The sequence below is a fragment of the Mesocricetus auratus genome, unplaced genomic scaffold (genome assembly GCF_017639785.1).
Source record: "Mesocricetus auratus isolate SY011 unplaced genomic scaffold, BCM_Maur_2.0 Super-Scaffold_100019, whole genome shotgun sequence".
NCBI classification, from domain to species: domain Eukaryota; kingdom Metazoa; phylum Chordata; class Mammalia; order Rodentia; family Cricetidae; genus Mesocricetus; species Mesocricetus auratus.
In genome coordinates, this window is record NW_024429200.1 from 6,826,913 (window position 1) to 6,854,765 (window position 27,853).

At 49.3% G+C, this 27,853-nt stretch overlaps 1 protein-coding gene across 2 annotated transcripts in view; it reads left to right on the forward strand.

The window, feature by feature from the left end:
• Wdr91 (WD repeat domain 91) overlaps positions 1 to 27,853 on the forward strand; it is a 34,593-nt gene continuing 6,740 nt past the window's right edge. Inside the window, exons 1-12 of one of the 2 annotated variants that reach the window (XM_013122262.3) lie at positions 1 to 109; positions 239 to 386; positions 6,270 to 6,449; positions 7,257 to 7,464; positions 9,063 to 9,145; positions 10,216 to 10,346; positions 11,259 to 11,424; positions 20,126 to 20,290; positions 23,618 to 23,805; positions 24,633 to 24,783; positions 26,718 to 26,812; positions 26,917 to 27,085. In XM_013122262.3, coding sequence (XP_012977716.1) covers positions 6,303 to 6,449; positions 7,257 to 7,464; positions 9,063 to 9,145; positions 10,216 to 10,346; positions 11,259 to 11,424; positions 20,126 to 20,290; positions 23,618 to 23,805; positions 24,633 to 24,783; positions 26,718 to 26,812; positions 26,917 to 27,085 — 1,503 coding nt within the window. In that variant the 5' untranslated portion in view covers positions 1 to 109; positions 239 to 386; positions 6,270 to 6,302. Of the gene's footprint in view, positions 110 to 238; positions 387 to 4,697; positions 4,866 to 6,269; positions 6,450 to 7,256; positions 7,465 to 9,062; positions 9,146 to 10,215; positions 10,347 to 11,258; positions 11,425 to 20,125; positions 20,291 to 23,617; positions 23,806 to 24,632; positions 24,784 to 26,717; positions 26,813 to 26,916; positions 27,086 to 27,853 lie in introns of those variants that run through there. The other variant, XM_005082391.4, reaches the window with a different exon arrangement.

Genomic DNA, 27,853 nt, shown 5'->3' on the forward strand with positions numbered 1-27,853 from the left:
GCCTGATACCCACTAGGTCATGGGATCCTCGGGAACCAAAGTCACAGCTGTTTGTCAACCTCTGTGTGGACGTTTGAAGCTGAACTCAGGTCCTCTGCAAGAGCATCGAGTAAGTACTCTTTTCTGCTAAGTCATCTCTCTAGCCCATGTGTACTGGTGTTGGATGATAAAGATGTATGTCTTCTTTCTCTGTTATTTCTGGGCGATATGTTTTTTGTTTTTTCCTTTTCATTTGTAGTTTTGTAAGAAACAGCCTGACTACTTTGGGAGAGTGAACCATACATTTAGACGTGAGGTGGACCAGTCATCGCCAGTACAGCAACGTGGCCCAGCACTGTCTGACTGTAGCAGCCTGAGGACTTCCCTTGTCAACCTCCCACCCTCAGGTAAAGCTGGTGTTCTGACATCACTGAGGAGAAGAATTTCAGGAGCATCCAGTTTGAGTTGGAGTATAACTTAAAAAAAAACATTTGATTGTGGGCTTACTAGAAAGAAAGGCACTCAGGGAAAAAATAAGACACACTCAAGAGAGAAGGCATGGGTTTTCAGAGGAGAGTCATGCTTAAGTAGCTGTATATGTCATTTTGTTTGCTCTGCCATTACATCACAAAGGGCTGCTAGGAAACTTTTCCCACCTCCTGTTTAATAAATGAGGTTATAAGGTTATAAGGTAGCTCTAGAGTACCTAGATGGAATTATAATCTGATAAAATGAAACCAGGAGCCATAGTGGTTGCATGAGGGCATTAAGACATACCTTTTCATGAAAAGTAGAGTTTCTTATGAGATTCCTGGAAAACTGCAGGCTTACAGCTGGCAAAGGAGAAATGCCATATATCCTTAGGTATTAAGCATGACTTACTGTTTTTTGGTTTTTGGTTTTTTTTTTTTTTTTTTTTTTGGTTTTTCGAGACAGGATTTCTTTGTGGCTTTGGAGGCTGTCCTGGAACTCGCTCTGTAGACCAGGCTGGCCTCGAACTCACAGAGATCTGCCTGCCTCTGCCTCCCAAGTGCTGGGATTAAAGGCATGCGCCACTGACGCCCGGCTGACTTATTGTTGTTTTAAAATGTTGATTTTATTACAATTCTTGATTCTCAGGGGCAAGAGGCCTCAACCAGATTCTAGAACGAGGGTCTTCTCTCCCATCCATGGTTCTATAATTTCCCCTAGCTTTTTATTTGGCCTCCAACGAATTAACTATTATTTAAAAAAGAAAAAAATTGAGTGACTTCATAATATTGTAAAGGACAGAAGAGAGTTTATAATGGTTTCTTCTAGTGGTGAGCATAGACACCCCCACCAAAAACCCCCAAACCACAAAAACCACAGTAGATCGGGGCCTGAGGGACACAAGTGGCTTCTGTTTGTAAAAATCTTTGAATGACCCAATTATACTACCGAGGAGGAGACTCTGAATTCTGCAGTCTACTTCTGCAGCCAGAATAAAGCCTCAGCCACAGGTTTGAACTCACCGTCTCCACACATGCCTTCAAGCTAGATGGCGATGTTCAGCTAGAGACAATTATGGGATAGAAATGTGGAAAGGTCCTGGGGATATCTGACAGGAGAACAGGAGGGAGGCCTGGACCGGAGAGAGGATTTGATAGTCAGCAATATGAAAGTGCTATCATATGTTTCTGGCGGGGTGAGGTAGGATGGGCCATGTTCCGGGTGCCCTCCTTGGTTTAGTGAAAGACCATCTCTCTACTTCCTCAGATTTTCTGCCAAGAATGGCCTTGCTTGAAGGTGGCCGGGCTCTAAGTGACATTGCCCTAACTACATATTTATTGTGTATTTGCTATGAGCCAAATGCTCTTTTTGCTCTGTGCACATAGCAGGAAACAAGACAGATGATAACCTCTCCTTCCACCTATCCTGGCTCATGTTTTCGTTGAGGAAGAGAGATATAATTCATTAAGGAGGCCTCTCTAAGAAGTCAACTATTACAGTCTGAAAAACTTAACTGCCAGTGTGATGTTGTTCCGGGGTGGGGTGGGGGCTTTTAAGAATGCGCTGGCGTGACAACCCTGGCCCAGGAAGGAGTATATAGTCTGAAGATTGACACTCCCGTGTTTCTCCTCATTTGCTACCAGAGTATTGGAACACCAGTTGCTAAGGAATTGGGATTTCCCTGGGAATCTACCTGGTGATGGGGGAAGGGAAAGGCTGAAACCTGTGCTAGTCAAAACAGGAACTTGTCTCCCAGGAAGAGATTTCCCTCCTTTCTGACAACTTACAAGACCACCTTTCAGGGAAGGTTGGAGTTGAGACAGTGATGGCCAGTGATGGGCAGGGCCACACCCTGACCACGACTGATTACTTATGCATTTCTGTTGCCCTCTACTTAAACCTAAACCTCAAGTCAAGACAACAAGACTTGTGGGCCACTGGTTAAAAAAAAATTCCTCTTCCCAAGATGGCCACATTGAATAACCCTCCTTTCTCTGCCTTTTGTTTTTAATTAAACAATGTAAGACTGGTGGCTGAACTTAGCTTGATAGAGATACAGGGACCTGCCCTTGATCCTAAAAACTCCGGAACCACTGGAGCCTTGATTTTCAACATTCTGGCATCAGAACGATGCGAACTAAGTTTTGTTGTTTCAAAGTTGCCCAACTCTTGATATTTCGTTAGGAATACAAACAGAAACCTAAGACATGATGTTTGAACAAACCCTGGAAGGAGGAAAGTCTGCTAGCTATCCATGGGAGTGCCTGAAGGCGTTCCAGATTGAGCCAGGAGTGTTCATGTGTGTTCATGTGTGTGTGTGGGACACAGAGACATTGGTTTTCATCACTATAAAACTAATGATGAGGCCAGAGAGCCAGCACAGCCATCCAGAGTGCTTCCCCCACAATCATGAAGACCACAGTTTGGGTCCCAGAACCCATGTAACAGGTTGGATGTCCCTATAAATATTTGTGACTTCAACTCTGAGGCAGGTAGAGCCAGTAGGATTGCTGGGGTTTGCTGGCTTCTGGCCTAGCCAGGAAAATGAGAGTCCAGTTCCAGGGACAGACCCTGCCTCAAAAGCAGTAAGTGGAGAGCTCAGAAGACACCCAGCACTCTCTTTGGGGCCCCACACCTGCACAGTCACACCCATGTGCACATAAACCAATCTTTTTTGTTGCCTTTTTTTTTTTTTTTTAAGGAAGGGTCTTGCTATGTAGTCTTGGCTAGCCTCAAACTCATGGAGATCTTCCTGCCTCTGTCTTAGAGTACACACCACCAGGCCTCAGGCACTCCTTTTAAAAATTATTTGTTTATTTATTTATTTATATTTCGAGACAGGGTTTCTGTGTTGCAGCTCTGGCTGTCCTGGAACTCCCTCTGTAGACCAGGCTGGCCTTGAACTCACAAAGATCCGCCTGACTCTGCCTCCTGAGTGCTGGGATCAAAGGTGTGGGCCACCACCGCCCAGCTCTTCATGCATTGTTTTATTAAATCTTCATTATGACTTTGCAAGGTGGGCATTATCACTGACATTTTGAAGATGAAGAAATAAGGTTAAAATACGTATGCCTTGTAAAGACTTCAAATAATTTTCTAAAAATAAAAAAGAAGAAAAAGGAACTGAAAGTCCTTCAGAGAAAACAAATCTAAGTTGTTTTACAATTTTCCCGAATTTTAAAAAATGTTCACAAAGCTGGGAGTTGGTGGTGCACGCCTTTAATCCCAGCACTCGGGAGGCAGAGGCAGGCATATCTTTGCGAGTTCCAGGACAGCCTCCAAAACAATACAGAGAAACCCTGTCTCGAAAAACCAAAAAAGAAAAAAAAAAAAAGTTCACAAAGATACAAAAAAAAAAAAAAACCAAGAAACTGGAACCATAGGTCACACGCTTCTGAAACTCGCCTTATTGTCCTCTAAGGGGTACATCTTGGTTGGTATAGTTAACTCTTCCTACTCAGGGACTCAGGGCTAGACCACAAGCCTGGTGATGCGGGGTTTGTTACTACCAAGTTCAAGACCTGTGTGGGCAATTTAGTTAGACTGTGAGGAAACCAAAGCCACACCTAAACCAAACCAAACAACAAACTCAGCGATAGGATGCTTGTCTAGCACGGGTGAGGCCTTGGGTTCAGTCCCCAGCACAGGAAAGACAAAAGGAGAAGCGAGAGCCGGCTGGTGGTGGCGTGCGCCTTTAATCTCAGCACTCGGGAGGCAGAGGCAGGAGGATCTCTGTGAGTTCGAGACCAGCCTGGTCTACAAAGAGAGTGCCAGGACAGAGTCCAAAACAATACAGAGAAACTCTGCCTCGAAAAACCAGAAGGAGAAGCAAGCTGGGCTTCTGGGAGTCAACTTCACACCGGTCACTTTACCTTTGGTTTTCTCCATTTTTAAGAAAGGGCAGAGGACAAAAGATTCTGCAGTGTCATGCCAACAAGCTGGGAACATCGGTCCCTTCCCATTCTGTGACTATCTGGAGCGTTCGCAAGGTCCAGGCCTATTTTACTTGGACCGAGGCAGCGGGTGTCAGCAACTCGGGTGACACTCAAGGACTAGCAGAAAACTCCGCGGAGCAGAGACACCCGGAACCGGTCGAGAGAGAGAGAGAAGTGGAAGGGCGTGACGCCGGCGGGGGCGTGGCGCCGGCGGGGGCGTGGCACGCGATTGGTGGGCAGGCCGTGGCGTGACGTACCAGGCGCCCTCGCTCTCCCTAGCTCCGCCCCATGCCTTCAGGCCCCGCCCCTCCGCCCTTAGCTGCTGGGGTCCCGAGCGGCGCGCGCGCGCGCGCAGAGATGGCGGAGGCGGTGGAACGCACCGACGAGCTGGTCCGGGAGTACTTGCTCTTCCGCGGTTTCACGCATACACTGCGGCAGCTGGATGCGGAGATCAAGGCGGACAAAGAGAAGGGGTTCAGGGTGAGGGGCTGGCGGGGCGGCGGAGACGGATAAACAGGGGAGCGGGCCTCCTGGTCCGGCGCTGCCCTCCGGGGCGAGGGCGGCGCTGTCACTGTGTGGTGGGGGACTGCAGACATCTCGAGTCTGGCCCTCGTTGACATAGGAGCAGCTGAGGCCGGGAGATGGTTGTGACTTGCCTGAAGTTGCTTAGTGAGGCAGGAGCATCGGGGCTCTTGATTCCTGGTCCAGGGCTCCACTTCATTCCAGCCTCTCGGCAGGTGCTAGCCAATGGTTGGCCGGCGTGGCTACGACCCTTTAAGAGCCAAGGCTGAGTTCTGGCAGAATATTCAAATATTGCCTCTCTATGGTAGTGGGAGCAAAAAGGGGTGCAGCCCGGAACGCTGGCTGGGTTCAGGTCTCTGGGAGATTACCAGGGAATTATTGGCAATTTTTATTCTGCGGTTCAGGAAGACCTCACTGCACGTTTTAAAACACAAACTTCTGGGATACTGTTTTCCATTGAGAGGTGCTTGGAAGCTCTTTGCTTATGATGTGTGTGTTTGTATGCACGGAGTTAAATTGGTCCTGGCCAGATGGATTGAGGGAGGTGGTAAGCTAGAAACTGGAAGTAAGGATATTGGTTCCTGCCATGAGAGGTTTTAGTACTTGGTGGTAAAGCAAAGCGTCTCTGCCCCAGACGGCAGTGTCCTGATCTACTTGTAAAACAAAGGAATTGGGTGGACATTGGTATCCAAAACAGTTTTCAGATTGCCCACTCTGGCGTGACTGTCTTCCACTGAAGGGAGCAGCCGACCAGGCTTGGGTAAGACTCTGATGACCTGTAGGAGCCAGTAATCGTGGTGTTTCATGGAACCCTGAAATTTTGGAGACGGTCTCATGTGTTTTCACTCTTACCTATTGTTACAATGTGAGGCAATTGAGACCGAAGTTGAAGTGACATTGCCAAGTTGGTCAAAGAAACCCAACACCTGTAGCCAAAACTCTTGCTTACTTGGAATTTCTGAGCTTACTAGAGGGTCAAGCCATATATGTAATATCAGAAAATAATTTGAAAGCTGTTACATTAACGTATCTTGGAAATTTTGTAGATTGCCAACTGATGTATATGTGGTGTTTTGCTTCGTTTTTTGCCTTTTTTTTTTGTTTTGCTTTTTGTTTTCTGTTTTGTTTTTTCCAGGCAGGGTTTCTCTGTGTAACAGTCTGGCTGTCCTGGAACTAGCTCTGTAGACCAGGCTGGCCTTAAACTCGCAGAGATTGGCCTCCTCTGCCTCCCCACACACACCTGGCTTGATGTCTATGTTTTTACCTCTGGGAGCCACAGGAAGGATACAAAATGTGTTCTATGGGTAGTGCGTTGGGGACGTCCTGTCTTTGGTGGCCTCCAGCGATGCTGTCTCTCGCCAGGTGGACAAGATTGTGGATCAGTTGCAGCAGCTGATGCAGGTATATGACCTGGCTGCCCTTCGGGATTACTGGAGCTACCTGGAGCGCCGGCTCTTCAGCCGTTTGGAGGACATATACCGCCCCACCATCAACAAGCTCAAAACCAGCCTGTTCCGCTTTTATCTTGTCTACACAATCCAGGTTCTTCTTGCTTCTGACTGTTTCCCTGTCCCCTGTGTCTCATTATCTGTAGATCATCTGATTTGTTTTCCCCAGCTCTATGTCCCATTGGTTTTCATGTAAATTTGTGTAGCATTTTAAAGAATATAAACCTCCAGTAATAAAAAATGTAGCTGTAGCTCAGTAGTGGCGGCACATGCATTTAGTTCCAGCACTTGGGTGGATCTCTGGGTTTGAGGCCAGCCTGGTCTATAGAGTAAGTTCCAGAACAGCCAGGGCTGTACAGAAAAAGTGCTGTCTCAAATACAGAACAAAACAAAATGTAACTGATTTGGGGGACTAATTTAGGTTATTTGAACATCATCCAGGGGTTAGCTTTCAGGATGGCATTTGTCGTTAGAACCTCAGTTCATTTTTGTTTTGAAGCTGGGTCTCCTGTATCCCAGGGTGGCCTCAAGGTAATAGAGGATAACCTTGAACTTCTGACCTTTCTGCCTCTGTATTTCCAGTGCTAGGTGTACAGGTGTGTGTCACCATGCCTGGTTTTATTGGGTGCCAGGGATTGAATGCAAGGCTCTATACATTCAAGACAAATGCTCTACCAGCACAGTGAGTTATATCCCTAGCTTCAGAACTTCAGAATAAACCAGCTTTGGAATGAGAAAAGGGTGATGATTTCCTTCTTATTGTGGAGTTTGTCGATGGAGTTTTGTCGATGGCTTGACAGGAGAGAGGTGTTCAAAGGCTGTCTGCTTGGCAACAGCCAAGAACCTGACCTGTGGACTTGTCTCTCTCCCCTCCCTTGCAACCTTCTTTGTATCTTGGCAGACCAACAGAAATGACAAGGCACAGGAATTCTTTGCAAAGCAGGCCACAGAACTCCAGAACCAGGCTGAATGGAAGGATTGGTTCGTCCTGCCCTTCTTGCCTTCTCCAGACACCAACCCCACCTTCGCTACCTACTTTTCTCGGCAGTGGGCCGACACGTTCATCATCTCTCTGCACAATTTCCTGAGTGCCCTCTTCCAGTGCATGCATATCCTTCCTGCCACGTGAGGCTGGGTCCCAGGCTGAGGTACCCAGACACTGTGGTGAGAGGCCACCGCTCACGATACAGCCATACTTTCACAAAACACCCAAAGATCACTGACGTGTGTCAGGTGCAGGACTGGACAAATTGCTGTTATTTTTGTCAGGGGTCCAGGGAGTCATAATTCTTAGTTGTGCAACTGTGCTGTCAGTAACAGCTGAAAGGCACGGGCAGGGAAGTTGGTAACTTCTGGATACTGGTACCTGGCTCAGTCCATCAGCTCTAGGGTTAGGATCAGCCAGCCTTGAGAGTACCCTTTCTGTATGTGGCATGTGTTTCTGGGGGGGGGGGTGTCACTTACATTTGCTGGGCTTTGGTGGCAGATGAAAACACTTCTTGGGCTGGAGCTTTCTGCCCGAGTTTGTGTTTGGTTTACTTTCTGGGACGGTGACCTCAGTGTGCCTCAGCTTGCCAGCGTATACAGGAGCCTTAAGAATATGTATTTGGTTGTTTGAAAGTGTGGGAGGGAGAGAAAACATCATTGTAACTCACTGCCTATAACTATTGTTGAAGGCCCAAGATCTGATGTGAGAACAAGTCTCATTGTTCATGCTTTCTAGGCTGACAATCTATGAGAGAAGGGTTTGGAATGGGACTGCCTGGTGAGGCACTGATAAATTTGGGCGTGGTAGAGAGGTCCACCCACTGCAGCTAGCTGTGCTGATCTCTGGGAAGGACATTTTCTTTTTCTATGTCTTTGTTTTAAGTTAGAAACAAGCTTGTTTCACATGTCAATCCCAGCTCCCTCTCCCTCCCCTCCTCCCCCGCCCTCCCCACCAGGGAAGGGCATTTTCTGATGGACAGTCCTGCCTTTGCTTCCCCTCTTCCTGTGGTGGAAAAGTGTGAATCAGCCTTTACCAGGTCTGCCTTTCTCTTCTCCTTCCTGTTCCTCCTGAGGACTTTCCAAAGAACTTAGCATGGCCACACAGGCCCTCCAGGGCAGCTGGAACCTGTTGCTCTTTATCTTTTCAGTGCAAAACAGGTCATGACCTTGCAAAGTAGGTCGTGCACATTGGAACTTTTGCTTAGGAAAGTTTGCTTTCCTAAGACAGGTGCTACCTGCTCTGTGATTCCGGTGGGACTCTGGGCAGCACCTGAGAAGGACCAGAACCCTAAGCTAGAGTGTGGGTTATTCATGGGGTGTGTGTGGTGTGCAGTCTGCAGAATGGGTTTCTATCTAAATCTCTGCCAGGGAGAGACCCAGCATGGAGAAGTGGCTGATCCTGCTTCCGGCTTTGCTTTTAGCTGAGCCGTTGGCATTGGCCTTGCTAAAGCTGAGACCGTGGAGTCTGCTGAATACTAGCTCTTTACCCGGCTGGTGCTGGGGGAAAAGGCCTGAGTTTGGTTTCTGTCTTATGCAAGGACTGGCCAGGCAGTTTGTCATGCGTCTCTGAGTTCAGCAGAGTCAGGTGGTCTGGAGTAGCAGTCCCGGAGACTGGAAGAGACTCCTTTCCACAATGCCCATTCTGTCCTCCGTTCCCTGTGGCTTGCCGGGGAGGACTTTGGAATCTTTCTGGGCAGACTCATTCCTTAACTCTGTGCACCAGTGCCTGTGATCCTGAACTTCGATGCAGAGTGCCAGAGGACCAACCAGGTTCAAGAAGAAAATGAAGCGCTACGTCAGAAGGTTTGTTCCGAGCCGGCTTGGGAGCTGGGAAGCACTTCTGCTTTTGGGTAGCAGCGGAGATCTGGTTAAATATAGAAAAGGTGAACTGCTCTCAGATGAAAAGTGAGTCACCAAGCTTGGGGTTCTGGGGCTGTGCCAGCCCTGATAGCCAGAGGTGAGGTTAGTGTTGGAAATCAGGTGTGCTGCGCAAGCAGTATGGCAGCAAGACAAAACTTGCAAGAAAAGACAGTGTGCGTTTTGCAATTCTGCACACCTTGGCTCTTTTCGTCTTTTTCTTTTAAATTATGTCTGTGGTGTGTGCATGTGGGTGTAGGTGCTCCTGCAGGCCAGAAGGTGGTGCCAGGTCCCTTGGAGTGGGAGTTACAAACCTGTGATCCACCTGATGGGGGTACTCGGGTCCTCTGTAAGGTCGGCTCACTCTTAACTGCTGAGCCGTCTCTCCAGCCCCCATCTGTCAATTATCTTCCCAGTCTTTTTCCTTATGTAGCCACACATACACTGTTTATAAACCACATAAAACTGCTCTGGTTCAGCTACATTAGATAAAAGACAAGGCCCCTATGTTTGCCTTTGCACTTTGCCCAAGGAGTCTCCCCATCTTGAAATGAAGATCTGTGTGTGTCAGTGATATTTTTTGGAAAAAGGAAGCTTATAAGCTATTTGGGGGTTTAAGATTCTTGGATGCTGTGCCATTGTCTCCAGGCAAGGGCTAAAGATGCTGTAATACCATAGTGCATTAAAAACGTTTTTCTCTGCAAGTGTCAAAGGCCCAGTTTGCAGATCCCAAACATCAAAGCATGGTTTCCTCCCAGGGAGTTCAGGAAGAAACAAGTCACGTGATAAGAGGAAGTAAATCAAATGATATAAAGGAAAAAAACACAGTGTTTTTGGATGTCTAAGGGTGATTGGCTTTCTTAACTCCCAGAAGTCAGTTGTCAGCGTGACGCTTTCATTTTCCCTCTGTTTGATGAGCAGAAGTGCTTCTTACAGCTGGGTTTGGATGTGGCGTGTCTAGGAGGCTCCTCAGTAGAGGGAAGGTCACTGGCTAACTGGCCTTCGCCCCTCCACAGCTTTTTGCCTTGCAAGCTGAAATCCATCGGCTGAAGAAGGAGGAGCAACAGCAGGAGCAGGAAGAGGCCTTGGTCCAGCACAAGCTGCCCCCTTATGTCTCCAGCATGGACCGCCTTGGGGACTCGGAGCTGTGAGTGTGCTTGGGGGTGGAGGGTCGGAGCGGGGGGGCGGGTTGGGGGTGGAGGGGCTGCTGTCTCTGCTTTCTGTGGTCTGAACTTCACGCTGACTTCCTCACTGGTGGCCCCCTGAGTGTGCTGAGGGAGAATTGCCAGAGGCCTTTGGCACACCTACCTGGGTCCGAGTTGTGTAAGTAAAGTCCATATACTCTCTAAGGTTGTCCCGGGATGGGGAACCTCACATCTGTGATGGTGGAGTCCAGCGAAGCTGCTTCATAGGATGGAAGGACTGGTCACCACAGGTGGGGATGTTCCTCAGGAGAAGCTGCTGAGGCTGCAGAGAGGTCTGCAGTACGGGAGAGGAGTTACAGTGATGTTAAAAAAAAAAAAAAAAACAACAATCAGTTAAAGCAGAAGTCCTAGGAGACAGAAGAGAGGCAGTAACTGTGTAGCTGGACGTCAAGTGCTGATCAGAGAAGGTTTTCATTAGATGCATGGGAAAGTAAAAGGAGACATACAGAGTTCCTTTTAGTGGCGTGTACTATTCCAGTGCATAGTAAATGGCAATCAAACTCAACGAGCTCCCTACAGTTTTTCCATGCTAAGTCTTTGCCTCCCATCGTACCCCTCGCCCAACTCATCCCTGTTGGGATTAACACAGTCAGGTGCTCAGTAGCATGTGTGTCCAGCAGCCATCAGACAAGGCATTCCTGGGTCCCTCTACGAGCCACAGACTTGACTTTTGGACCAGATGAACTTCCGGTTCTTTGTTTGGGAAACGGTACCAAAGATCATGCCACCTTCAAGTCCAGGCCTCAGAACCTAGCCAAGGCCCTAGTCAACTAACCTTGGCCACGAGTTCTATGTTCTTGGACCCTCCTGGTTCCCCTCCAGCCCCTAACACTGTGGTGTGTTTACTTGGCCAGAGCCATGGTGTGCAGCCAGAGGACTGCCTCCCTCTCCCAGTCTCCTCGAGTGGGCTTCCTGTCCTCACTGCTGCCTCAGAGTAAGAAGAGCCCTTCAAGGTTGTCACCTGCCCAAGGCCCCCCTCAGGCTCAGAGCTCAGCCAAGAAAGACGCCCTCAGCAGCCAGGTAAGTGTGGGCCCTGCCTTTGTAGTGCTCGCCAGGACTCTTCCGCCGCCGCATTCCCAGGCCTTCATCCAGGACTTCTTGTCACACATGGACTTACGGGTCCCCTCTCAGGGCAAACTTGTGGGTGTGCTGTGAGAGCCCAAATTCATTTCTCATTTTCTTCTCCCTTCCCTGCATTTTTTTCTCCCGCTAACCTTTTAGACCAGCGATAGTCTTTGCATGACAAAAAGAGAAATAACACTGTAGAGGAGGAATTGAAGAGAAAACCCACCTGACGAACCTCTGGCGGCAGGGTCGGGCACGATTCAGAGATGGGGGCAGAGTGTGCGTGGACACGCCCGGGCCCTTGCTTCGGTCTCCCAGCCCTAAGTAGCTGCATCCACCGGCTCCCTGCACCTCTGTGAGGGCTTTCAGCCTGCCATTCTCCATTAAAGTGGCAGGTGGTGGCGGGAGCAGGTGTGGAAGGGACCCTTCCCTTTGCTGAGGTGTCCCGTGAACTCACCAGGGGTTTAGAGTGTTTACGTAGCTCGTGTGAAGTCTGACAGTTAGGGAAGTTCGAATTTTGAGCGATACAAACAAGTGTCTGGCCAAACAGGAAATCAAAGAGCCATCCTTCAGTCTGAGTCTTTCACTTAAATGGTGGTATTTTTGCTCATTCTGCAAAGGGTTTCTACCATCCTTCGCTTTAATGCTGTATGATAAGATGCCTCTGCTGCCCACTTGTGTCCCGAGCAGCCAAGAGTCCCACTGAGGGGTTTTCCTGGTGGAGTCTCCGAGTTCAGAGTCCACTGCCTTTGGAAATGCCCGGTAGAATGCCTGTGTAGCGTACCTGAGAGTTGTCTGCGAGTCTATTTTAGACCTCAATTCGTCTTTTTATGTGATTTTACTAGATATTGAGAGGGCAAATTGACACAGTCTATACCTTCCTCCTACACCTCCCTGGGTTTGAGTTGTAAATGGAGGAGCAGTTTAGGAGTCTGCTTGTGCTCAGCATGCTGGGAGTCTGCACCAGATGACCACAGGACTGTGTGTGAGTTAATAATATTGAGCTGGCCGCTGAGCAGGACCCTGGGGGACACAGCATGGGCTCTGGACTCAGGCAACTCGCTTTTTACTTCTGGCTCATTGTATAGCTCTCCCCAGTTTGCTTGGGATGGTTAGTAGTGCTGGTTCCTTAGGGGAAGAAGAGAGCCACAGAAGTGCCCTTGGTAGCAAGCAGTGCCCAGCAGATGCTAAACAGTAAATTTTGGTAGGAGCTGGGCTCCTGAAGGTCCTAGGAATCAGCTTTGAGATCTCAAGGACTGTCAATGTGACAGTTCCTGAGGGTGGAGACAGCTATAAATTAATCAGGCAATCAGGACTATCTCTGCAATTGCTTTTCTGAAAGTTCAAGTCTCTCAATTGGAACGTTGGGTCTTTTGGAATGCAACAGCACATGCTAGGCTGTTTGCTTCCTGGATCTCTCTCAGCCAGCAGCATTTTAGAAGCATGGTGGATGCTGGGTAGAGCGTTGAGTCTCTTGAAATCCAGCCTCACTTGGATTGAAAGCAAACACAACGCCTGCTTTGGATAAGCTTGTGGCCACGGTTTTGATAAGTTCAGTAATTATGGTCACGTAGTAAGTTTGAATGGCATGGTATATATTTTTTTGCACAGTTTACAGCCAAAGGAGCGGGTAAGAATGTGCAGTTTGTAGGGAAGCGTTTGTTAGCTTGCCTCTAAAACACTATCAAATGGAAGTTTGGTCACTGTTGTATGATTCACAGTTCACTTTCCAGATCCTTAATGGAGGTCACAGCTGTCTACAGTCTGAAAAAAAAATTGACCAAGCAATTTTCTTTCTATTACTATTTTAATTTTTGCAGAGCATGTGTACATGTGTGTGTGGGGGGGCTTATGTGTGTATATTGAGACATAGACTAACATCGAGTGGCTTTTCTCTGTCGCTCTTATTTTTTGAGCAGTGTCTCACCGAGCCTGGCGGTCACCATGGAGTTAGGGAACCAACCTCAGGCCCTCTGCCCACTGAACCATCTCCCAATGCCCTCATTTGTTGCTCTCAATTGGTGGTAGGTTGTTTAGGCTCAGCCCTTGTTTCAATTCTGAAAATAACTGGCAGGTTTGCGGTTCAAGTCAGTGGCAGGATTTTAGAGCTGGAAGTAGATTCCAGGGTCACCCCTCGCCCCCGTCCTATTGCACATCAGAGTAGAGCTTGACAGTAGCTCCTAGTACAAGCCCCTTAACTCAGCTTTGATGGCCTTCGCTTGTCCCCCAGGCTACTTGGTTAGAGCAGCCCCTTCTATTTCCCTGCTGAGCTTCTCTGTCTACCCCACTGTTTACTCCGTCCTGACTTGATAGCCCTCACGTTTGGGTCTCCTCCCTGGGGGCTGGGACGGACTTTCTAATGTCTCCGTCCTTGTCGTAACTGATGTTCAGATAGTGTTTAGATTTATCTCTCACCACTGTCAAATTGAGTATGTGTAGGGGCACTTCCTGTGTGTGACAGTGCGTCCCAGTGGACTCCACAGGCCCTGCTGCAGATACAGTATGTGTAGGGGCATTTCCTGTGTTGTGACGGTGCAGCCCTGTGGACTCTGCAGGCCCTGCTGCAGGCCTCTGAACTAGCTTGCTTGGCCAGTGCACGTTAGGTTCAGTCTTTTCTCACCACGGCAGTCCAAGAATTCTTTTTTCTTTTTTGCTATTAAAGGATGAGCGCACAGAAAGCATAAACAGTATCTTATTGTTAAACAAGCCACATATAAAATTATAAGGCTTTCCTACTTTAAATATTATTTACATATAGTGTTGTAAATTTTGTTCACAGCACTTTGCCTGCTTGTGATAGGTCATTGAAATTATGATCACGGTTGCTGGAGTGGTCGTAAAATTATTGTTATTGTTGCTATATTATTATTAGTGAGATGGAATCCCACACTGTAGCTCAGGCTGGCCCCAAACTTCGGTAATCCTTCTGCCTCAGCCTTCCAAGTGCTGTGATTACAGGGCAGAGCCATGACATGTGGCTTCACACCGTTGTGAACACACACCCTCCAGGCTTTTAGTCGAAATCTGCAGGTAGAAGTGAGGGGCTCACCATGAAACCACAGCTCCCAAAGTCTTTGGGGCTCTGTAACAGTGTCAACAGTAGCCAGCAGGCTGGGAATCTTCTCTGCTGCACCCTTCCCTTGAGGACTAATTCTGGGCCTTTCACACACACTGAGTGAGCCATGGAGGGCAGGCGGGGATTTCCTGAGTGTGGAGACCGCCCTTATGTGGCTGTCATGGAATGAGAGAGAGCAGCCAGCTGGCCTGGGCCTGTGTCCATGGATCCGGGTGCTTGAGAAAGGGTGCGTGTCTATGGTTTGTGTGTTATGAGACCCTGTCTTCTGGGTGACCTTGGTCTTCAGGTGAGACTGTTTCTCACCAAAGCTGAACAGCTCTCTGGGAAGAACTGTGTGACTTCGGAACCCTTCTGTTATCTACTGAGGCACTGACAAGCCGCGGTGTACCTGTCTCCAATAGGAGAAAATCACGAAAGACAGGCTACAGACACCTCTCCTGAACTGTTGGGAGCCAGGTAAATTATGAACACATAGAATTCAGACCACTGGACTGTTATGTGGATCCACTTGTTAGGATTTTGTTTTTTAAGATCTATTTTTATTTTATGTGTTTGCCAACATGTATGTATGTATGTGTAGCACATGCATGCTTAGTGCATGCAGAGGCCAGAAGAGGGTGTTGGGCTCCCTGGGATTGGAGTTACAGATGGTTGTGAGGCCCTCTGTGGGTGCTGGGAATTGAACCTGGGTCCTCTGTAAGAGCGGCCAGTGCTCTTAACCACTGAGCTTCTCTCCAGCCCCAGCCACTAGCTGGGATTTCTATGAGGTTTGTCCTTAAAACTTCCACTGAGCCGGGCGGTGGTGGCGCACGCCTTTAATCCCAGTACTCGGGAGGCAGAGGCAGGCGGATCTCTGTGAGTTCAAGGCCAGGCTGGACGGACAGCCTCCAAAACAATACAGAGAAACCCTGTCTCATAAAACCAAAAAAATAAAATAAAAATTTAAAAAAATAAAAAAATAAAACGTCCAGTGACTAGTTACGCCATGGAAAACATTTTTAAGGTTGCACACATGTGTGCCTAGACACACATTTGCCTGTTTACTAAAGTGCTTCGTGGACAGCTGCCTCCCACAGGTACCCGCCATATTGGTATCTCGTGCCCAATGCAGTTAGAGCTGACGGACACTGTCTCCCCTTCCTTGGCCACAGTCGAGAGGTCAAACTTAGGCCTGTGTTCTTCTGGTATCAATACTCTGTTGTTGAAAGGCCTCTCTGCTTATCCTATTGCATGTCCATTGTTAGTACCTGTTTGTATTTTCATTTTGGAAAATAGAAGTTTTGCGGCCCCGGTGTGGTAATATATTGGACAACCCCCCTGCCTTCCCGATTTGTGAGGGAAGGGTTTCCTTTCATTTCCCTTTTCTTTTCTTTTTAAAGATAAAATAATAATAAAAAAATAATGAGCATGGACACACACCATGGCTCATGTGTGGAAGTCAGAGGACAGTTTTCAGGGACCAGTTGTCCCCTTCCGCCATGGGTCTGGGGCTTTAACTCAGGTCATTGGACTTGTGTGACAAGTGTTTTTATGCTCGGGCCACCATCTTCTGGGTCTTCCTGCTGGGTGCTCTGCCTCAGCCGGAGAATGAGCAGCTCTGTACCACCTGTAAGTGGCCATCTGAACTGGGCACCCTCGACACCGCACATTGAAAGAGGAAAGGACTCTGCTTACTTCCTGGGCGGAGAGGAGACTTACAGTGCTGTCTCCCTCTGCCCACTTCCTGTCCCGAGGCAGGATACCCTATGGTCTATGGCTAACACAGATACAGCACGTGACAGGTAACCATGTAGAGATGTAATGTGCCTGCTGGGTGCCTGCCTTTTTGGTTCCTCTGGTTTCAGATCATTATCTGAAGAAGCACGTGACCACAGCAGACCTTGTCCCCAGCAGTGTCCCAACTTGACCAGACCTCATCCTCACACCACCTCCCCCAAGCCCGTTTTAGGAACAGATACTCTGACTCACTGGCACGTATCTTCCCAGACCTGTCCAAAGCTATTGGCACCTTTCTAATTCTCGGAATTAAGATGGGCCTTGTCTGAGCGGTATAACTTGACCATCCTTGCCCTGTAGGGTTCTAGCAGACCAGCGAGTGTCTTTCTTTCTGTCTGGAGGGGAACAGTCATGAGTGAAGTTGATTCCCCATGTATGAAGACAGGAGAGGAAAACCCACAGGAGACAAGCGCTTCTGCCTTATCTGTTATCAGGTGCATGTGTGTGCAGTCGTAGCCCATGATAGACCCTCCCCGCTTTGCTCTTCTGCTCCACACCAAGTCCTTAGCCTATTATCGTCAGGGTTTCTCACAGCCTGTGATTTAGCTTACCTAGTACTTTGTGTGTTGATGTTTGTACAGGTGCCTGTGTGTGCAGATGCCTGTGTGTGTGCAGGTGCCTGTGTGTGCAGGTGCAAATGTGTGTGCAGGTGCCTGTGTGTGCAGGTGCATGTGTGTACAGGTGCCTGTGTGTGCAGGTGCCTGTGTGTGCAGGTGTATGTGTGTATAGGTGCAAATGTGTGTGTGCAGATGCAAATGTGTGTATACAGTTGCATGTGTATACAGGTGCATGTGTGTGCAGATGCCTGTGTGTGCAGGTGCATGTGTGTGCAGGTGCATGTGTGTGCAGGCGCATGTGTGTGCAGGTGCCTGTGTGTGCAGGTGCATGTGTGTGCAGGTGCCTGTGTGTGCAGGTGCCTGTGTGTGCAGGTGCCTGTGTGTGCAGGTGCCTGTGTGTGCAGGTGCCTGTGTGTGCAGGTGCAAATGTGTGTGTACAGATGCAAATGTGTGTATACAGTTGCATGTGTATACAGGTGCATGTGTGTGCAGATGCCTGTGTGTGCAGGTGCATGTGTGTGCAGGTGCAAATGTGTGTGTACAGGTGCATGTGTGTGCAGGTGCATGTGTGTGCAGGTGCATGTGTATACAGGCGCATGTGTGTGCAGGTGCCTGTGTGTGCAGGTGCATGTGTGTGCAGGTGCCTGTGTGTGCAGGTGCCTGTGTGTGCAGGTGCATGTGTGTGCAGGTGCATGTGTGTGCAGGTGCATACATGGAGGCCAGAGGACAACTTTGGGTGTCATTCCTCAGGTACCACCCACCGCTCTTTGAGGCAGGGTCTCTCAACTGGCCTAGAACTCACTAAATCGTGGCTGGCCATCCATCCTCAGGGATCTCCTGTCCCTGCTGCCGCAGCCCTGGGCTTATGAGCACATACTTCCCTGCCAGGCTTTATTGTATTTTATTTTTGAAATGCGGGTTGTAGGGCTCCCCTCAGGTCCTCATGCCTCTGCAGCCCCTGTCCCCACACTGTCGCAATGGTTTGCTTTACTCTTTAGGACCTAGTGCACCACTGTAACAGTCTGCTGTCCCACACATGGGGACCTTTCCCTTTTGGATACGCTGAGATATTGTTCCCAGAGCCACAGCCTGTGTCTCACTGTGTGCTGAAATCCCCTTTTCTTCACTATCCTAGTGCAGTCGCTTTCTCTCCTAGACTTTTTGTCACATGAGCATAGCCAGCCATGTAAGTCCAGGATGAGCCCAGCATGGTGGATCTTTTCCCTCTTCCTTTACTGTCTGTTAAATGAAATTATCAGCAGAACAGTTCCCCAGGCGCTCTGCTTATACAGGTCAGGTATCTGTAGTCTAGGGATGTGGAATGCAAACTACCCAGGGTGGGGGTTTTGTTGGTGTTTGTGTTACTTGTCTTCCAGTACTGGGGGCCAAATCCAGGGCTGAGTGCATGACAGGCAAGCCTCTGCCACTAAATCCCCAGACCTCTAAAACTATTATAAACGATCATCTTTACGCTGTGTATATCAAAAGTATGCAAAACATAAGTGCATTTCATGTTTAGATGTGGGTCACATCCCTAGGATAGTTCATAACATGTCTGCAAATATTCTGAAGCCTGAAAAAAATGAAACCCAAAACACCCGTGGTCTTCAGCTTGGTGGATAAGGAGCACCCAACCCGTCATAGAACGAGGAGGGGCTGATGTCAGAACTGCCCTTGCAGACACTCACCGTTAGTTGTCAATAGCCAGGGCCTGGGCAGGCTGCCGGCCACTGTCAGATGAGGGTTATAGTATGAGGGAGGTCTGATGATTGAGTGAATGAAACTCTCAAAGGGGCTGAGTCCCCTGGTGGGCTGGGGCCATCATCTAGTGCGTACACAGTTCTTCCAGCATCTTCCTGCCCACACGGAGTCTCAGCGGGCGTTTTAGAATCTGTTTGAAGGTGTTCACTTTCACTGTGTTTGTTAGCCGCTTGTGTGTTAGCCTTTCTGTTCCTGCTCACTTCCTGCCTCACTGACCTGCTGAAATGGTAGCGTAAAGACCGCTTTCTTCCCTACAGTCTCCGTTTGGGTTTTACCAGTTTGTATTTCCCTCGGGAGTGGTTGAGAGTTCCTGGCTCTCCATAGTCTCACTAGCAGCATCTGGTGCCCAACCTTGGAGCCGTTGCCAGCATGATGTGTATAAAATGGACTCTTAGTCCATATTAAAAATTATTAAAACGCGCGCGCACGCTCGCGTGAGTGTGTGTGTGTGTGTGAGGGGGGGCAGACAGACAGACAGACAGACAGACATGTGCATGCATGTACTGCAGCGCAGAAGTGCAGTCGGGACAACCTTGGGGAGGGACTCCTTGCCCTCTGGTAGATTTGTGTGGTGAAGGTTGGCACTTGAGGTTACCACGCTGCCCCAGCACTCCCAGCTAACCACCATCTTCACCTCCCACTGCTTATGGAAAGGGGAGCGGTGTCTTGGGGAGGGCGGAGGGTACTAGATTCATGCTTTTGCCATAGACTTGGACCTTACCGCTCTTGCAATGAAAAAACAAGAGCCAGAAAAATGTCATTTGCCTCTTCTTTCTAATTTATCTTACACAGAGACCCTTGAGTTCCTGGATAAGTTCTCTTAAAAATGTCTGGTAGTTTAGTTGGTTTTTAAACCAATTGATTTAGTGGTTCTGGCCTATTTGTTTGTTTTATTTTGCTGCTCTTGAGATTGAACCCAAGGCTTATTGCTGCCTGCTAGGCAAGTGCTCTGCCACTGAGACCACCCACCCGTTTTATTATTTGTTCACAATAGGCAGCTTAGTCCTGTAGTTGGACCCAAACAACAGACAGTAGTGTATTTCTTTTTCACTGTAGAGGAGACTGGCTGGTGTGTGTGTGTGTGTGTGTATGTGTGTGTGTGTGTATTTAATATTGCCCAAATGTTGTTACATGCTACATATAAACACTTATCTTACCCATTGTGGAACCTGGCCTGCTAGTAAATACTGGATTCCTTGACTGTAACAAAAGTTGATGGTTGCTATTGGATGGAAAAGATTCTCCCTGCTTCTGTCTGGTAGGTGAGATTACACACTGAGGCCAGTGGGTGACCGGGCCAGGAGGAGCTCAGTCTGGAGGCCTGCCTGACTGGTTTGAACCTTCTGCCCAGGCCAGCCTCAGAGGGTCTTTCCCAAAAGTTGGTGGGGAGAGAATCTGTTCCCTGGCATTTGTTTCCTTCCTGGTCCAGAGTCTCTGCCTGCACAGCCTGGAAGAGACTTTTCACAGCCTGCTTCTCATCCTCTAGGCTACCAAGGGAAAGGACCCAGTGTCCGGAGCCAAGGAAGGGAAGAGCCTTGTGAGCGGGCCAGTGCCTGGGGAGGCCAGCTGGACACATCAGCGCCAACGACGTCTGCAGGACCATGGCAAGGAGAGGAGGGAGCTGCTCTCCTCCTCTTCCTCCTCCTCCCAGGTATAGGTGCCCAGGCTGCTGAGGGACCCTTTGGGTTTGCTCTGAGTTCTGCTGCCAGGCAGGGCTTGCTCCAGCCTGGTTAGTTATCACACTGGGGTTTGGGTTCTCTTTTGCCTGCTTTTAACCTCGTAGCATTTCCTCAAGTGGGGTCAGAAAGGTCTCTATGAGTTCTGAGGACCCCAGTACACCAGTCCTTCCCGTGGGTGACCTGTGTGAGGTAGCATGGGACTAGAGACTTGATCTCCTTAGAGTCTGGCACAGCATCCCTTTGCTCTGCTCCGCCGAGTCCCTGCTGAGTGGCTGTTGCACTGACAGCCATGCCCTTGCTTAGTAAGATGCTATAGCCGTATCTTCCCTGTGGAGAGCCCTAGAGACAGAGGTCTCTTGCTCTGAGAATGTGAGACAGCATCTGCTCTTGCTGCTAGTGAGAGCTGTTTCTGTCAAAAGTCCAAGTGACTCACCAGCTCACTCTCTTGTATTCTTTCTCCCAGTTGGGCCCTCTTGTTCATTGAAAGGATTGTGGGGAGGGACAGTTGGTACCACAGGGAGGCAAATGCTGGACTGCTGGGGAGGTTGTCAGGCCTCTCATACCTGGCCATTGGCCTTGGTTTCCTTATCAGGGGGAGATGCTGGCCAGCATAGGTGCACTGCCAAGACCCCTCAACAGATCTAGCTTCACACCCAAGTTCTCCCCTCTGCCAACTGGTACCCTAAGGCGCCTAGCTTCTGCCTCAGTCCAGTGTCCACAGCTGTAAGTAGAGTGGTAACATCATCTGGACACAAGCCAGGGATAAACTGTGAGTCACTCAGCACAGGGGCTAACCTCAGTCAACTCTCGTTAAACTCTGTTCCCCGCCTGTGCTGGCTCGTTTCATGTAAACTTGACACAAGCTATAGTCATATGAGGGGAGGGGACCTTGATTGAGTAATACCAGGCTAAAGCCTGTAGGACATTTTCTTAACTGGTGATTGATTTGGGAGGGCCTAGCCCATTGTGGGTGGCATCATCCCTGGGCTGGTGGTTCTCGGTTCTGTAAGAAAGCAGGCTGAACAAGCCATAGGGAGCAAACCTGTAAGCAGCTCCTTCCATAGCCTCTGAATCAGCTCCTGACTCCGGGTTCCTGTCCTGTCTGAGTTCTTATCCTGAATTCCTTTGATGATGAACGGTGAAGTTGGAAGTCAAATCCTCCTCAGCTTGCTTTGGTCATGGTGTTTAATCACGGTAATAGTGAACTTCAGGCAGAAACTTATACCAGGATAGTAGGGTATTGCTGTGACACACCTGACCATGTTATTTTGGGGAAGATTGTGGAAGAACTTGGAACTTTGGATGAGAAGATCCATCAAGTATTCAAAGCTTGGTGAGCTGTTCTGTGGGAGCTTGGAAGAAATGAATGCTGAGAGAAATGCAGACGAGGGAGGCCTGGCTTGTGAAGTTTCAGAAGGAAATTTGAAGTTACTTAAAGACTGTCAGGGCCATTGTATATTTGCTATTTTGAATTAAGAGTGTGTGTTTTGGTCAGTTGGGGCCAAGAGACCAGCACTATTGAACAGACACCTTTGCTCTACTGAGACAATTGATGCTGGCCAGCTGAGAAATTAGCTGTGATTAAGAAGAGACCAGCATCACTGAGGAAATCTTCTGGGAAATGTTCCCTGAGAGTCACCACCGGAAGCTGTGTTCCAGGGGCAGTCAAGGTTGTCCCTCGGGCTGGTAGCCAAACTTGGTAGTTAAGAGTCACCAGGTGGTGCTGGTTTTGAAGTCGTGCAGGGGTCATGGAGAGCTACTGAGGCTTGGCGCTGTGAGAGGCCAGGAGAGGCCACTGGTGAAGGTGCAGCCGCAGTAGCAGCCGGAGCCCTTTGGTTGAAGGGGTCACGAAGAGAAGTTGAGGCTTGGCGCCATGAAGAGAGCCCAGGAGAGGCTATTTTGTAGCAGAGACGCCAACAATTTGGAGATGCTAGTACCACGGGACAGCCACTAAGAATGGCAGCGGCGTGGAGTGGAGCCTACGAGAGCTTAGAAGACCAGCTGTGTGCTGCAGAGAACGGAGCCAGAGAAGCCGGTTGGAGGAGCCCAGAAGACCCTGAGTGGACCCCAGATGTTGGACATTGAGTTGTTTACACTGCTGGAGTTTGGTTTTGCTTTGTTCAGACTGTGACTACGTCCTGGTTCTCTCTTGAAGTGAGAAAGTATTTATTTATTTTTTTTATTTTATAGGAACTCACAGCTACCAGACTTTGAATTCTGGAGTTTTACAGCACTTTGGATTTTAAAAGAGACGAGATCTTTTTAGAGAGACAACTTCTAAAGTGTTTGAGTTTATGAAGTGTTTTATGTTATGATGTCTTTATTAATGTGAGATCTTGGGGATGAACAAGAAAGGAAAGGTTGTGGCCTAATAGTGATGTGTTTGTGTGTCTAGCTGACAAGGGGTCAGTTGTGCTGGTTAGTTTTGTGTGAACTTGACACAAGCTAGTCAGAGAGGAGAGAACCATGACTGAGAGAAACGCCTCCATAATGTCGGGCTGCAGGCAAGCCTGTAGGGCAGTGGTTCTCACCCTTCCTAATGCTGCAGCCATTTAACACAGTTCCTCTGTTGTGCTGACCCTCAACCGTAAAAGGATTTTATTGCTACTTGATAACCATCATTTTGCTACTGTTATGAATGATAATGTAAATACCTGATATGCAGGGTATCTGATATGTGACCCCTATGGGGGTCAAGACCCACAGGTTGGGATCCACTGCTGTAGGGCATTTTTCCTAATTAGTGATTGATGTGGGAGGGCCCAGCCCATTATGGGTGGTGCCATCCCTGGGCTGCTGGTCCTGGATTCTATAAGAAAGCAGGCTGAGCAAGCCATGGGAAGCAAGCCAGGAAGCAGCACCCCTCCATGACCTCTGCATCCTCTCCTGCCTCCAGGTCCCTGGCCTGCTTGAGTTCCTGTCCTGACTTCTATTGACTTTGAAAAGTGATGTAGAAGCATAAGCCAAATAAACACTTTGCTCCTCAGCTTGCTTTGGCTATGGTGTTTCATCACTCGATAGTAACCCCGACTGAGACACTAACCTCTGTCTGGCCTGCACCAAGACAAGATGCAGTCATGCTGATTCCCTTCAGAGAGGTCAAGGTCCCCAACCAGGGCCTGTGAGACGATCGCAGTTCCCAGGAAGCGGGTGCCCTGTTCTCCCAGGGGAGCTGGTGTGTAGCTCTCGAAGCTCAGAGCTGACCTCACGTGGCGGTCACCACCCATAGTCATCTAGTGTGTTTGTGTGGTGAAGGAGACCCTTGGTAAACTGACATGTCCCTGCTTTGCTGGCCACAGAGCACAGAGAAGAAGCCGGAAGGCAGTGGCCCAGAAGCTGAGCCCTGCCTGGAACTCCACACGGGGCCAGCAGAGCCACTGGCCCGGGTGTCCACAGCGGGCTCTGAGGGAGGCCGCCCTGAGCAGCCCTTCATTGTGCTGAGCCAGGAGGAGTATGGGGAGCACCATTCATCCATCATGCACTGCAGGTGGGCCCAGGAGTGGGGGACTGGGCTTCTAGGCAGTGTGTGGGAATGCTCGTGGCAGGAAGTGCCCCTGACAGGGTCAGTAGCGTCCCGCTGGACAGACGCCACTGTTGTAGTGGTCTCCCTCAGACCACTCAGTTTTCTTTGCTTTGTGTTAGTGTGTGTGTGGCGATTTTGACCGACCGTGTGTAAGTATGCATTTAAACACAGTGAAAGCATGGGCCTTGAGGAACAACCCTCAAGGCATAGGCAGCTGCATGTTTTGACAACCCTGACCTGTGCTTGGCCCTTGGGTTGACCTGGAGCCTAATGGGGGAAGCTCCAATCTCAGATGGCAGGTGCCCTGGGGGCACGCTCTGAGACCCAGTCCACCTCACGTGTTCCCTGCACAGCCATGCATGGCACAGTGTGCATTGGTATCCTGTCTGCTTGCTTACTTATGTATTTCTTGCCGTGCCGATGTGTGCTTGTGTGTGTAAATGCACGCATGCGTATAGAGGTCAAAGGACAGCTCTTGGGAATTGGTTCTTCCACGCTTTTGGGTTCAGGAATCTAAGTCAGTTCACCAGGCTTATGCAATAAAGATCTTTACTTGCTTCTGTCAGAAAGGGAGGCCATGTTCCTGATGCCCTGTAGTGTTTCCTGGATGGATGGATGGATGGATGGATGGATGGATGGATGGATGGATGTTTCTGGAGTGGTTTACACCCATCCTTTGAGTGCAGGCCTTGAGCATTAGTTTTTAATGCAATTGGAAAGTTGGGAAAGTGACGGTATTGTTGGTGGCCTTAGAGGCCAGGACGCTAACACCTCCCTTTGTCCCATCACAGAGTCGACTGCTCTGGTAGGAGAGTTGCCAGCTTAGACGTCGATGGGGTCATCAAAGTGTGGTCCATCAACTCCATCATGCAGACCAAAGCGTCCTCCATTTCTAAGTCACCACTGCTCTCTCTAGAGTGGGCCACCAAGCGAGACAGGCTGGTAAGTGGCCCTTTGCATGCAGAACTTGTTCACAAGTTCTGTCTTGGAGGCTCTAGACAGGCCAAGCTGAGGAGGTAAACTGAATCTCCTCCTTGGGGAGTTGTGGGGCCAGAAGCATACATCTAGGATCCTGCTTGGGATGGCCATGCGGTTATTCCTGGAGACTATGGAAGACTTGACCTTGTCTGCCAGTCTGTGTCAGGAGGCCCCTGCTCCCCCATCCCCCATGTTTCTGATACATTGTTAGTGCACCCTCTCCTCTCGATAAGGCACAAAGAGAAGTAGCTTATGTCGGTGACGGGACAGTGTTCTAGTTTGTGGTTCCCACAGGCCCAGTCTCCCCAGGACTGGCACAGTGTTCATTTTCCCAATGGACTTTCTATGTGAGCCAGGGTTGGCAGTTAAATTAAACTTGATTGCTTGCAGCCCAAGAGACAGACACTGATTTTTTTCCAGATGTCTAGAAAACATAGGAAGGAAATGCCCTTGTAGGTTGCCTGTCTCAGGACTGTCCCTGAACTGGTGTTAGCTGGCTAAGTGGGTGCAGAAGCTATTGCCTAGCTAATATTCTGGGGGACACCCCAGACCTTGGATGCTCTGGCATTAATTTCTGTTACTGTCTTCTAAGCTCTCACCCAAATGAGGTCCCAGAGGCAGCGACCACTATGTATTCTGGTGTCCTTGATGGAAGCAGGGCCAGAGCTGTCCTGCAAATAGAACAGTCATTGCTGCCCAAGACTGGCCAGGGCCAGACCCACGGATGTGTAGAAAAAGTAGGAGTGAGAAGAAAGGGTTGGAACAACTGGGATTTAAAGCTGAAAGGAAGGAGAGAAGGGTTAAAGGGTCTCAGGTAACCATCTAGAATATTTCTGAGTGTTCTCCCCTTCCACAGACACTGTGGAAGTCTGCTTTCTATCGCTATAACAACATACTTGAGGCTGGATATTTTATGAAGAAAAGCAGTTTATCTAGCCCACAATTCTATAGGTTCAACAACACGTTCCAGCATCTGTTTAATTCTGGTGAAGGCTTCCTTGGTAGCAGCACCTGCGTCATGATTGGAGCTTGTGCCAAGTGGAAAGATCCCATGACAAGACAGGAAGCCAGAAAGGGAGTTAGGGCAAAGCTTGCTTTACAACATCTCTAAAGAGAGAACAGATTCACTTTATTATTTATTCACATCATTAATCTCGCCTGAGAGCAATGCCCGAGTGGTCTAATCACCTTCTACTTAGTCCCAACCCTTCAATGTCCTATCCCAAGCTGCCAGGACACTCAGACCAGATTTAGATCAAAGAAGATGGCCTGTGGTTTTGCATCTATTCAAGGTTGGCTTTGATGTCTTCGTGACATTCTTTTTTTTTTTAAAGCATATTTAATCAAGTAGGTGGTGATGGTGCACACCTTTAATCTCAGTACTCTAGAGGCAGAGGCAGGCAGAGCTCTGGGGTTCGAGACCAGCCTGGTCTACAGAGCGAGTTCCAGGATACCCAGGGCTGTTACACAGAGAAACCCTGTCTCAAAATCCAAAAACCAAAGTAAAATCTTTATTTTATATTTTGTCTGCATGTATGTCGATGTACTACGTATGTGTCTGGTGCCCAAGGAGGCAGAAGAGGGCATCAGATCCCCCGGGACTGCAGTTTAGATGGTTGTGAGATGCTGGCTAGGTGTTGGGAATGGAAACTGGTCCTCTGGAAGAGAAGCTAGTTTTCTTAACCCATGGACCATCTCTCCAGCCCCTCTTCATGGCATTTTAAGTGAGGTCCATTGTAGCCAGAGCTTCTCTGACTGCCTGGATAAGTGCGTAAGGAACTCACCCTAGCAGCCTGCCCAGCTCCACACCATAGGGGAGTGGGCCTGGTCTGTCACTCTGGTGGCCCTCCCTGGTCCCTGTGCTATCCTCCTCAGCCTCCTGTCTCTCCTCATTCCAGCTCCTCCTGGGCAGTGGTGTGGGGACGGTTCGTCTTTATGACACCGAGGCCAAGAAGAACCTCTGTGAAATCAACATCAATGATGAAATGCCCAGGTGAGCAGGAGCCTCCCCACGCACTGGAACTCAGACCTCCTGGAGTGGGATTCACCTCAGAGCTGCGGTGGCGACCTTCTGACTCCAGTCTGTGTGTGTTGCAGAATCCTGTCTCTTGCCTGCAGCCCCAACGGGGCCTCTTTCGTCTGTTCAGCCGCAGCTCCGAGCCTCACCTCTCAGGCGGACTCCTTGGCCCCGGATATTGGCAGCAAAGGCATGAACCAGGTTCCCGGCAAGCTGCTGCTATGGGACACAAAAACCATGAAGCAGCAGGTACAGGACCTGCCTGTGGGTCTCCTGGGGCTGGGGACGCTGCCTGCAGGGCACACGGCCCACACTCCATGTGTTTCTGATGCGGGTCTTCGTCCTTTAATGTTTTCACCTGAGGATTTTGATTTGCGAGAACATTTTCAGGTTTTAAGTGCTGAAAGGATCATGCCCCCGTTGGGCAGATTATGAGCAATAGAGTTGTGCCATGACTTAGGTTACCCAGAACCCACCCACAGGCTGGCTAGTTTATATTTCGGGAGACGCTGCGTGGGAATCACAGGGACAGCCGGAAGTACTAAGGGTGGGGTGACAGCTGGCAGGGAGACTAGTGCATGGCCCACCTCCCTGGAGCCGAGGATCTGCTTTCTCAGAATATAGTGCTTACGGCAGGTAGTGCAGCCCTGGAGGGAATGTTACTTCACCTACTTAGAGCAGTGGTGCTCCCGGAAGCGACTCATTTCAATGCTTGGCAGGAGCGCAGGTTACAGTGCCTACCTTGTCCCTGGGGCTCTCAGGACTCAAGGGTCCCTGGCCAAGAGGGAGCGATTTCTAGATGTGTGGGCTCTACCCTCGAGCTTCTGCTTGCAGAAACGGGCTGTGTGCCCACTGGGGACATCTCGCAGGCCTCTCAAGCCTATAGAACGCCCTGGATTCTCGACTTCCACTTCCTGATGCCCCACTTAGACGTTAGGTGTTTTCCCCAGAGCCCCCACCCCCTCAGCTCACACAGTCAATGCCACCTTCAAAGTGTACTTCCTGGCTGACCATTTT